The sequence below is a fragment of the Mandrillus leucophaeus genome, unplaced genomic scaffold (genome assembly GCF_000951045.1).
Source record: "Mandrillus leucophaeus isolate KB7577 unplaced genomic scaffold, Mleu.le_1.0 Scaffold91, whole genome shotgun sequence".
In the NCBI taxonomy this organism is placed as follows: Eukaryota; Metazoa; Chordata; class Mammalia; order Primates; family Cercopithecidae; genus Mandrillus; species Mandrillus leucophaeus.
In genome coordinates this window covers 1,543,278-1,555,358 of record NW_012109919.1, presented here as the reverse complement: position 1 = coordinate 1,555,358, position 12,081 = coordinate 1,543,278, and the positions used below count along the sequence as shown (strand labels likewise).

Here is a 12,081-nt window from a genome sequence, read left to right as displayed (position 1 = left end):
AAGTCCCCAAGCAGAATCTGCCAGGGCGGTGATTCCAACTGCCAAACTTTCACCAGAAGCTACCGAACAGGCCCCCCACTCGGAAGTCCATTCTTCTCTAACACAATGCGCAAAGACAGAGGAGAAACAAGCCAGGGTGCACTTCCTGGGGGAGTCTGGGAGCTCTGCAGACTTCATACCTAGGCTCTGCCCTGGGATGGTCCAGTGCATCGGATTTCCTGCCATAAATAATTTCATTCTTACAACTGTCTTGTGAAGTAGGTAAGCTGTTCCCATTTTGCAAACGATGAAACAGATGCTCAAAGAGGTTAAATAACTTATCCCCTCTGCCAGTCAGTTGGCAGAGCCAGGATTCCAAGTCAGCTCCATCTGACATCAAAGTCCATGTTCATCCTATTATGCTGCACAGGACACAGGAAGAAACAGAAAAAGCTGAAGGTCATCATCTGATGTCAATCTTGAAGGCTAGGATGAGTGCTTTTGATTTTACACGGAAGATGAAAAAAAGGTCACAACTTTTTTGATGAGAAAAGTTTTTTTAATATTTGTAAACATTTGAGATCCATTAATAATTAACAAATGAGAATAACAAAACAAGCGGAAATAAATGAAGTAAAAAATAAGGAGACATAAGTGAAAGCTGAAGTCCTTACAAAGACACAGGAGCAACCTAGGAAAGGAGGTTACTGGCAGCCTTCAGCCATGTCCCCTCAAAGAATATAAACCAGCCTCTGTCCAGAGAAGCATCCAGAAAGAGTATGCCAGGAGCCACGGGGACAAGGACACACGCCTCTCACCCCCACTGTAGGGAAAGTGAAGTCACAGTTTCTTAAAGGGGAAAGGTGGAAAGCTTCATTACTTACATCATAACAGCAGACTGCCACCACGAACGATAACCACTTGCCACAGGGGAATTCACAATTCCAGGATGTTTTTCATTTGCTTGCGGAGTTATCGGAAGTGACTGTGATGAATTCAACCACCTTATCAATAATTAACTCACACCCAGGGCTTATCAAACAGCTTCTGATTCCTTTAGCTTCCATTTAAACACACAAATACACAAACATGCGCGGCCTTCACAAATAGAACTTCTCCAAGAAAGTGACAAAGGAACTAGTGATAGCATTCTCCACGGTCACAGCTAAGCATAGAGGGGAGGTGACACATTTGTCAAAGCTGTGAAGAGGGTCCCTGATACCATTGGCTGCTGCACAGTCCACATGCTTCAAGTCACAAGACATGCTCTGGAAATGTGCGATGTTGTTTGGGAAAGAACTCATGTCTGCTTCCAAATACCGGATTAAAGAGCGAGAGCGTGGGGCTCCAGGAACACCTGAGTGCTTTTTTTGAAACCATGCAAAATCACAGCCAACACAATTGAGCCCACAGCAGTAGGAAAACATTTCGAAACGTTATTTAAAGTGCTATTATATATAACGAATGGTCCATAGTGAGATGTCTTGGAGCTTATGAATATTTATTATAGTACATTCTTGAAAACAACAAAAAAAATTAAGTCCAATACAAATGAGAAACAGATTTATAAGAGTCAGTCATATGTTTACATTATGCAAATTGTAGTTAAAGACCTATAACCAGAATATTGTTAAGTGCCTGAAAGGGGGTGGTGGGGCAGCTGATATGTGAGCATTTTCTTAAAATGGGCAAACAATATTCTTAGAGTTTTTGACAATCTGTGCACTGAAGGGTTCATGTGGGTACATCTTGTTACCTTCAGCGACTTGGTGGTGGAGTCACAAATCCAAGGCAACATCAAAGGCCTGAGTTTCTCATAGGCCCTCTGTTCACAACACCCAAAGCTCTACCGGACAGAGGTAGGAAACACCCTGAACCTTGATAGAAAGCTCTCACACACATCTCAGCCACCTCCAGCCCTGAAGCAACGAGGAGGCTTTGCCAGCACGCTGAAAACTCCCACACAGCTAGCTAAGCACACTTGAGTTTCACGTTTAGCAAAGACGGAGGCCTTGAGGACGTGCGGAATAGCTTGCCCCAGAGATGTCACCTTGGGCTTTGTGACATGTACCAAGCGGGGCATCCTCTGAGTACAGGTCCCAGACAGATATGCAGGTGACAGACAAAGGTCTATCTCTAAGGAAACTGGAAGCTGAAGGAGGCCCCCATTTGCAGACATAGTAAAAAACCCGTAATCCCAAACTTTCACCAGATACCACATCATCAAAGGAGGGCTGACCAATAGTATTAGCCCATTTTCATGCTGCTGATAAAGACATACCCAAGACTGAGTAATTTATAAAGAAAAAGAGGTTTAATGGACTCACAGTTCCACATGGCTTGGGAGGCCTCGCAATCATGGTAAAAGGCAAAAGGCACGTCTTACATGGCAGCAGGCAAGAGAGAATGAGAGCCAACCGAAAGGGGGAACCCCTTACAAAACCTTAGATCAGCCAGGCATGGTGGCTCACGCCTGTGATCCCAGCACTTTAGGAGGCCGAGGCGGGCAGATAACCTAAGGTCAGGAATTCGAGACCAGCCTAGCCAACACGGTGAAACCCCGTTTCTACTAAAAATACAAAAATTAGCTGGGCTTGGTGCCACAGGCCTGTAGACCCGGCTACTCAAGACGCCGAGGCAGGAGAATTGCTTGACCCAGGAGGTGGAGGTTGCAGTGAGCTGAGATTGTGCTACTGCACTCCAGCCTGGGCAACAAGAGCAAAACTCCATCCCCCCAAACAAATTAAAAAATAAAAAAATAAAACCATCAGGTCTTGTGAGACCTATTCACTACCACGAGAACAGTATGGGGGAAACTGCCCTCATTATTCAATTATCTTCTACCAGCTCCCTCCCACAACACCTCGGAATTATGGGAGCTACAATTCAAGGTGGGATTTGGGCAGGGACACAGCCAAACCATATCACCAATTAAGATGTATTATTATTATTTCTTATTAGGAAAGCAGTACACAGCCATTGTAAGAGATCTGCAAAACACAAGATAAACTATAGGTATAAGAGAGGAGAAAATTTCTGCATAGGATTAAAATTAAACTGAGAGCTCTCACTGAAACGAGTTCCTTCACTTCTTCTCAGGGAGGACAGATGGGCTGCACCCCTTTTCTGCTCCCCACCTCACACTGCCCACTGCCACAGCCCCCAGCCTCTGCCCCAGATGCCATGGAGCCTGGTGGTGCCTCTTCTCCAGAGGACTCACTCCAAGGATATGAATGCCAGCCACAAATGGTCTCTCCATAATACAAAGGAATAATAAATGAGTTACAGATTACCTAAACTTCACCACCAGAAACAAAACCCCACCCAATCATCACCTTGCAAAAAAATCCCTACCATGCTCTAACTGTGTGGTCTTAGGTCAGTTACTCGACCTCTCAGAGGCCGCATGTCCTCGTTTGAGGCCGCATGTCCTCGTTTGAATGTGGGGGATGAGAATGGTCCCCTGGCTGCACAGGGCTGTGGTAACGCACCAACAAAAGAACCCCACTCAGCACTTGCAATTCTGCACGCTGTTAATAAGAACAGCAAGCGCCAACCTCGACAGCAGCTCTGAGGCCTGCTGCTGTGGGCAAGAGGCAGTTCTCATGTCTTTTAATGCAAAAACCAATATACAGGCCAGGCGTGGTGGCTCACGCCTGTAATCGAAGCACTTTGGGAGGCCAAGGCAGGCAGGATCATTTGAGGTCAGGAGGTCAAGACCAGCCTGACCAACATGGTGAAACCCCATCTCTACTAAAAATACAAAAAAATTAGCCAGGCGTGGTAGCACACCCATAGTCCCAGCTACTCAGGAGGTTGAGGCAGGAGAATCGCTTGGGCCCAAGAGGCGGAGCTTGCAGTGAGCTGAGATCCGGCCACTGCACTCCAGCCTGGGCAACAGAGTGAGACTCCGTCTCACCAAAAAAAAAAAAAAAAAAAAGCTGGGTGCAGTGGCTCACACCTGTAATCCCAGCACTTTAGGAGGCCAAGGTGGGCGGATCATGAGGTCAGGAGATCCAGACCATCCTGGCTAACACAGTGAAACTCCATCTCTACTAAAAATACAAAAAATTAGCCGAGCGTGGTGGCGGGTGCCTCCAGTCCCAGTTACTTGGGAGGCTGAGGCAGGAGAATCACTTGAACCTGGGAGGTGGAGATTGCAGTGAGCTGAGATCACACCACTGCACTCCAGCCTGGGTGACAGAGTGAGACTCTGTCTCAAAAAAAAAACAAACAAAAACAAAAACAAAAAAGCAACAACAATATATATGTCAATAAACAGAAATACGAATGCACTACTGGATCCCTAAAAGCTGACAATAAATCAATTCTGCTTTCATGTCCTTCTAAGTTCAGCCTATGAGCACAACCATCATCTCCTAGGGATTTGATTCCATCCATTGTTTATGATGAGGTCAAGATGCCCGTTTTTGAAATCCATTAATGACCAGCAACCTGTCTTTGCGTCCTGGGAATTAACCAAAACCGGTATCTTACGTCGAGGTTCATCAAGGTGTACCATGCAAAAACAGACATATGAAGCTTCAAGTTTCACCTGAAAAAATAATAAAATAACCATTTTGTTATTTCATCATAATACAGGCATGCGAATTTACTTAACATTAATTAGCATGGTGTGCATTGAAAGAAGACTGTTGCACAGAACACAGGCTTAATTTGACAGAACATAGCCACCACAAAAATGGAAACCTTACCCCTGCTGAGCTAAACACAAGGGGAATTTCAAAAACTTCTCGCATCTCCCACCCAGCACACCTTTTCTTTCCCACATCCACATGTCCATCTATCCATGTGTCAGCTAGACACCTACTTGTCCGCCAATTGCCCTTCAGCTCTCCCTTCCAAACACTTTCTACTGCAGCAGTCTTCTGGATCCCAATCTGCCCATCTCGGGCCCAGCTCTTCTCCCAGGGTCCCAGTGGCCACTGTATGGACACAGCCTGGGACATGCCCGCCTCCTCCTGGGATGCCACTCAGGCTGCCTGCTGCCCTGGCTTAGTCCAGCAAGCAGTCTCAAGAAATGTACACCTTTGGCCATGCGCAATGGCTCACACCTGTAATCCCAGCACTTTGGGAGTCAAGACAGTTGGAACACTTGAGGTCAGGAGTTCAATACCAGGCTGGTCAACACAGTGAAACCCCATCTCTACTACAAATACAAAAATTAGCCGGGTGGTTGTGCCACGTGCCTGTAATCCCAGCTACTTGGGAGACTGAGGCAGGAGAATCACTTGAACCTGGGAGGCAGAGGTTGCAGTGAGCCGAGATCATGCCACTGCACTCAAGTCTGGGCAACAGAGTGAGACACTGTCTCATAAAAGAAAGAGAGAAAGAAAAAGAAAGAAATTAACATGTTCTCTGGGCCCTGCAGGCCCAGTCCAGGTTCCCTGTCAGCCCTGGCACAGAGAAGCTCAACTTTGGGCACTTGTTTGTCATATGAGAGAGAAACCAGTGTCTCTAATACTGAGATTGTCCCAGAGGCTTCTCGCAAATGTCCATATCCAAAGCCCTCTTTGTGGTCATCAAATGAAAAAGGTCAGTGTGCTCTGGTACCAAGTCTGTTTTGAAAACCAAGAACGGTATAAGAAAATTACAAAAGAACACATTGGCTGAGCTAGGCAGGCAGAATGCTTGTTAAAAGTTGATAGCGGCCGGGCGCGGTGGCTCATGCCTATAATCGCAGCACTTTGGGAGGCCGAGGTGGGCAGATCACCTTAGCTTAGGAGTTCAAGACCACCCTGCTCAACATGGCAAAATCCCTTCTCTACTGAAAATACAAAAAAAAAAAAAAAAAAAAAAATCAGCCAGGCGTGGTGGTGGGCGCCTGTAATCCCAGATGCTCGGAAGGCTGAGGCAGAGGAATCGCTTGAACCTGGGAGGCGGAGGTTGCAGTGAGCCGAGATGGTGCCACTGAACTCCAGCCTCAGCGACAAGAACAAAACTTTGTTTCAAATCAGTTGACAGCAGACCTCCACAGTTTCAGAGAACTATTTCTTAACAAATCCTGCAATCTATAAATGTCTTGGTCTTCGGCGTCACTTTAATGAAGAGTCTCCAAGCTGGCCCTCCTGAAAAGGTTGTGTGCAACATGGTTCATCCACAAGCCAGTTGTTACAGGCCATTAAACCCAACATTAAAAAGCACTGGATCAACATGGAAAGACGGCTGAGTACAATGGCTCATGCTGTAATCCCAGCACTTTGGGAGGCCTCAGTGATCACTTGAGCCCAAGACTTTGAAAGCAACTTGGGCAACATAGTGAGACCCCATCTTTACAGAAAGTAAAATATTAGCTGGGCGTGGTGGCACATTCTTGTAGTACCAGCTACTTGGGAGGCTGAGGTGGGAGGATCACTTGAGCCTGAGAGGTGGAGGCTGCAGTGAGCCGTGATCACACCACTGTACTCCAGGCTGGGCAACAGAGAGAGACTCTGCCTCAAAAAAAAAGAAAAAAGAAGAAGAAAAAAGAAAAGAAAAAGAGGCTTGTTATAAACCACATTGTATTCAGAGAGTAATCTCACCTATGTTTTAAGAAATGCAAAAACACGAAAGTCAAAAGCAAACACATCAAAATACTCACAGCAGTTAACTATGGATGATTTTATTTTCCCCATCCTTTGTAACAGTTTCTAAACATTAAATGACGAGCATGTACTGTTTTATAATCAGAAAAATCGGGAAGCATTAATATTATTGTATTTTAAATGTGATAGGACAATTTCAATACTGGAAAAAGAGTTAATTATCAGAAGGAAATATTTTTAGGGGGACCAAAGTGAAATGCCATGATGTATCCTCAAATCACTTCCTTATCTTTCTTTTTGTTTTGAAAAGCTTCTCTACATTCAAAAAGAAAAGTTAAACCTTTGAAAAGCAATGAGGAGGTCCAATACTATTCCAAATCAGACTATTTCAACATCTTAAATGGCAGAAGACAGCTCCCATTTCTGTCTCTTTTTGAGATGGAGTCTCTGTCTGTTGCCCAGGCTGGAGTGCAGTGGTGCGATCTCAGCTCATTGCAATCTCCACCTCCCACGTTCAAGCCATTCCCCTGCCTCAGCCTCCTGAGTATCTGGGATTACAGGCACGCGCCACCACACCCAGCTAATGTTTTGTATTTTTAGTAGAGCCGGGGTTTCACCATGTTGACCAGGATGGTCTCGATCTCCCGACCTCGTGATCCACCCGCCTCGGCCTCCCAAAGTGCTGGGATTACAGTCGTGAGCCACCGCGCCTGGCCTCCCATTTGTTATTAACTACAAAAATAGTAAAACAGTAGGAAATCAAATGATTGTTTTCATGAAACTTTCTTTTTTTTTTTTTTTTGAGACAGAGTTTCACCCTTTGTTGTCCAGCCTGGAGTGCAGTGGTGCGATCTTGGCTCACTGCAGCCTCTGCCTCCGGGGTTCCAGCAGTTCCCCTGCCTCAACCTCCCAAGTAGCTGGCATTACAAGTGCCCACCACCACACCCGGCTAATTTTTTTTTTTTTTTTAATTTTTAGTAGAGATGGGGTTTCACGATGTTGGCCAGGCTGGTCTTGAACTCCTGGCCTGAGGTGATCTGCCCGCCTCTGCCTCCCAAAATGCTGGGATTACAGGCGTGAGCCACTGCACCCAGCCGAAATTTTCATTTTTTAGAAAGGGAAAAGGGAAATAGGTATAGTCATTTCGCATTTCTATCACATTAAAACAACTTAATCTTAATAGCTGTCTTATGTTGTTGCCAATAACACTAAAATTCTTCACTCACTGAGCATACTACATATTCGGGTGGGGTGTAATCCATAAATACGTGTGAAATAAAAGCAGATGATTGAAACCGCATCCTAAAGTACTTCAGGGCTAACTCTTGTAATTCTCCCCACTTCCGAGATGATGTAGCACCCCTATACTCCAGGCAACCCTGCCCCTCACGACCCGGGCTCACTAAGACAGCCCCTATCTTTGACAGAGCTTTCGCCTTTTTGGCTTAACAGCCACTAGGGGGCGCTAGAAGCGTGTGAGGAAAGCGACCTCCCTCTGCAGATCAAAAATGTGGAGGCTTTTGATCACGGGTGAGCGCTGGATTCTTCAGGGAATGACTGCGAGCTAGCATCTCCAAAATCTCAAGGAAGCCACACAATAAACTGTACAAGCCATTGTTTTCATTAACTCAGGAACAACTTCAGTGCAGTGAAATAAAATCCTGTCTTTCTCAACCAACTTTGCCTGCCAGATAACAATATCTGGTATGAGTGAAATTGTATCCGTACAAAACAAGAAAACTTGGTCTCTTTCAACAGATCAGCCTCAAATGTGAAAGAAAGGTAGCTGACATAGGTATTGACTAAGATTTACATATTCTTTTTACTTACTGCAGGGAGGGAAATAAAGATCTTAAAAGTAACACAATTTTAATATTTCACCCACAATCCTACTGTCCTAACAAATGGTTTTCATTTCTCTCTGTTGCTTTCCAGTCCCTACTCACAATGCATAGAATTTTATCAGTGCTAAAAATCAAAATTGATATAACTTCATTCTGAATCACAAAGTTTTGGAACTGAATCAAACCTTAGAGACTGAAGACCAACCAATCCCCTCATTTACAAATGGGGAAACCAAGGTAGCTGGGCATCACACACAGTATCTCACTTAATTCTCATAACAACACCATAAGGTATGTGCTGTTATCGTCGCCAGTCTAGAGATGCCAATACCAAGGCCAGAGAGGTTAAGACACTCGCTCAAGGTCACACAGCTAGTAAGTGAGTGGTAGACATTCACACAGGCTGTCTGGCTCACTGCCTGGCAGCTCTGGACTCACACTCTGGACTCCAGAATCCCAATGCAGGATTCATTCTGCTTCTCAGGGTGTGCTTATTCTAATACTCACTCCAGAAGGGGTTGGTTTTTTTTTTTTTTTATAATCTATTTTATTCTTTCAATAACATTCTACTCTGTAAATTAGATTTTACAGAGCTCTTCGCCAAGGAGGATCACGCATACCTTCACCCCAGTGGGAAGACAGAAAACCCCAGATGAGGCCCCAGCTCCTTCCCTAAGTGAAGCATAGTAAGCCAGAGCTGCTTCCTGATATGTGTCAGGGTCATCTTCCAAAACATCTACAGGGTACATGCCTGCTGGGGTGAAAGAGGCAAGAAAGGACATTAGTTTTACTCTTTTGTGAAAGGAAAGTAACTTATTTCTTGAGGAGTTTTTTAAAAAGTTAACACTTGGGCTGGGTGCGGTGGCTCACGCCTGTAATCCCAGCACTTTGGGAGGTGGAGGTGGGAGGATCACAAGGTCAGGAGATCGAGACCATCCTGGCTAACATGGTGAAACCCCGTCTCTACTAAAAAAAATGCAAAAAAATTAGCCCGGCGTGGCAGCGGGCGCCTATAATCCCAGCTGCTTGGGAGGCTGAGGCAGGAGAATGGCATGAACCCAGGAGGTGGAGCTTGCAGTGAGCCAAGATGGCGCCACTGCACTCCAGACTGGGTGAGAGAGTGAGACTCTGTCTCAAAAAAAAAAAAAAAAAAAGTGAACATTTGCTCTAAAAATTATGTTCACCTATTTTAAAAAAATTTTTTTTTCAAGAGACAGGGTCTGGCTATGTCGCCCAGGCTGGACTTGAACTCCTGGGCTCAAGTGATCCTCTGAAGTAGCTGGGACCACAGATGCATTGCACCTTGCCCAGCTCATCTATTTTTTAAAAAAATAAAACAAACAAAAAAAATAGCAGCACAGCAGAGGGTACCAAAGAAAACAGAAGACATTCCTGACAGCAGGGTTGGCCCCAACCCCAAGAAGATGAAGCATGAGCCCTCTTAGATGGCTGTAAAGTCAGCCTAGAGACCATGTAGACACGCTGGTACCCTGAACATGAGACTAACGGGATAGAACTTGATAACTTGGTCAAAATCCAGCTTGAGTTATTATTTTGCTAGCTTATGTTGGCCGTGCAGATTCATAAGATTATGCCAATTCTTCCGCTTTAATTGGGCTACTCTTTGGAAGACTCTGTAAGAACACTGCTAGTATGACTTATACAACTACATGTCCACACACAGATGGGCTATCGTACATATTAATGTGCTGGTTATTCGTCAACTCTTCCTCTGCATCTCTTTCCTCTCACCTTACTTTTGGAGGTAAATTATATCCTTGAATACTCAGATGATGGTTTTGTGTGTGTGACAGAGTCTCATTCTGTTGCCCAGGCTGGAGTGCAATGGTGCGATCTTGGCTCACTGCAACCTCGGCCTTCGGGTTTCAAGCAATTCTCGTCCCACAGCCTCCCAAGTAGCTGGGACGACAGGCACGCACCACCATGCCTGGCTAGTTTTTGTATTTTCAGTAGAGCCAGGGTTTCACCATGTTGGCCAGGCTGGTCTTGAACTCCTGACCTCAAGTGATTCGCCTGCCTCAGCCTCCCAAAGTGCTGGGATTATAGGCGTGAGCCACCACACCCGGCCAGCTCAAACAAATAGATAGCATCCAACTTCAGCTGAGAAGCAGCAGTCGGTTTCCCATTCTGCAGCAACCAAAGATTCTGCCTGGCATGTCCCCAAGTGGGGAGGGGACTGTATCCCCAATCTGTGGACCCCACCTCAGCCTCTGATTCACCTCTGAGCATCCCATAGGGGAAGGAGGCTGCCATAGCAACTGGCTCCTCCTCCTCCTCCTCCTCCAAGGTAAGCCTGGACGTAAACACCCACTTCGTGCCCCTTGTGGAACAGCAGCTTCCCCTGCTTGTTTCAGAAGCACCATTCCCCCTGCCAATCACTATTCTGGAATCAAAGACTGCAATAAGTGGCAAAACGTGTCAAGTCTTCAGTCCACCAAGTTTGCCTAGGCAGAATTTTACTGCTGGGAATAGTTCCTGGAGGGAGAGGAATAGCTCCTGGAGGGAAAGGCTCCTATCTTTGGAGGATGTTGACAGCTTCAGTGGACCAGGACTCAGCCTCTGCAGAAGCCTAACCTCCTTGTCTCCCACTTTCCAGGGTGAAAATGTCATGGGCATACAGAGTGGTAAATAAACAGCTGAGTAAACACATTCTTCCAGCCCCCTGGCCTGAACCTACAGGTCTTCCCTACTCCTTACTGGGCCCTCCAGGTGCACAGCTTAGGAGCCAGATGGATTCACGATGGCACCCCAGTTCCTTACTCAGGGACCACTCAGATCTGCCATAAAGACCAAACTGAGCCTACACCACCTCTCTCCCATCGTCCTGACATTCATCCCTTAGCTCAGGGCCTCAGCATCTTTTTTTTTTTTTTTTTTTTTTTTTTTTTTTTTTTTTTTTTTTTTTGAGACAGGGTCTCACTCTGTCATCCAGGCTGGAGTGCAGTGGTACGATTTCAGCTCACCATAGCCTCAACCTCCCAGGCTCAAGGGCTCCTCCCACCTCAGCCCTCGAGGTAGCTGGGGCTACAGGTGCAAGCCACCATGCCCGGATAACATTTGTTGGTGGTGGTGGTTAGTTTTTTTTTGTTTTTTTTTTTTCCTTAGAGACAGGGTTTTGCCATGTTGGCCAGGCTGGTCTCAAACTCCTGGACTCAAGCAATCCACCCACTTCAGCCTCCCAAAGTGCCGGGATTACGAACTTGAGCCACTGGGCCAGGCCCTCAGCATCTTGTAACAACCACGTGCTCCATCCATCCATCCGCTCTCCCTCCATCACCAATTAAAATAACAGCAGCTGACGTCTTTTGGGCTCCAGTTGCCAACAAGATGCTGAGCGCTCCACACCCGTGATCTCACTGAATCCTGCTTAACTCATTTACACAAGAAGAAACTGAGGCCTCTAGAGGATAACGCTTGGCCAGTAGGGGACAGCACTGGGGCATAAGCCCAGGTCTATCCGATTTCGAAATCTGTGTAAAACATTCAGATGGGGCTACCGACCCGATCAAAACAGTCCCCTTTACCAAGCTCAAATGCCATTTAAAAGTCCCAGGTCAGGCCAGGTATCTGTCTCTTATACACATCTAGATGTGTATACTGCCTCCACCCTGGGGCCTGCATGCATGCTGCATGCTCCTCCCATGGAAACCAACTTCAATAGCTACCTTTCTCAAAACACACCCAGGAACTCC

The 12,081-nt window shown here is 46.0% G+C and overlaps 1 protein-coding gene across 1 annotated transcript in view; it reads right to left on the bottom strand.

The window, feature by feature from the left end:
• The window catches only part of FAM169B (family with sequence similarity 169, member B), a 115,064-nt gene that overhangs the window by 79,378 nt on the left and 23,605 nt on the right, over positions 1-12,081 (bottom strand). The window contains exons 2-4 of the mRNA XM_011969829.1: positions 10,609-10,785; positions 8,989-9,122; positions 4,435-4,534 (exon numbers count right to left, since the gene is read on the bottom strand). Coding sequence (XP_011825219.1) covers positions 4,435-4,534; positions 8,989-9,122; positions 10,609-10,785 — 411 coding nt within the window. The remainder of the gene's footprint in view (positions 1-4,434; positions 4,535-8,988; positions 9,123-10,608; positions 10,786-12,081) is intronic.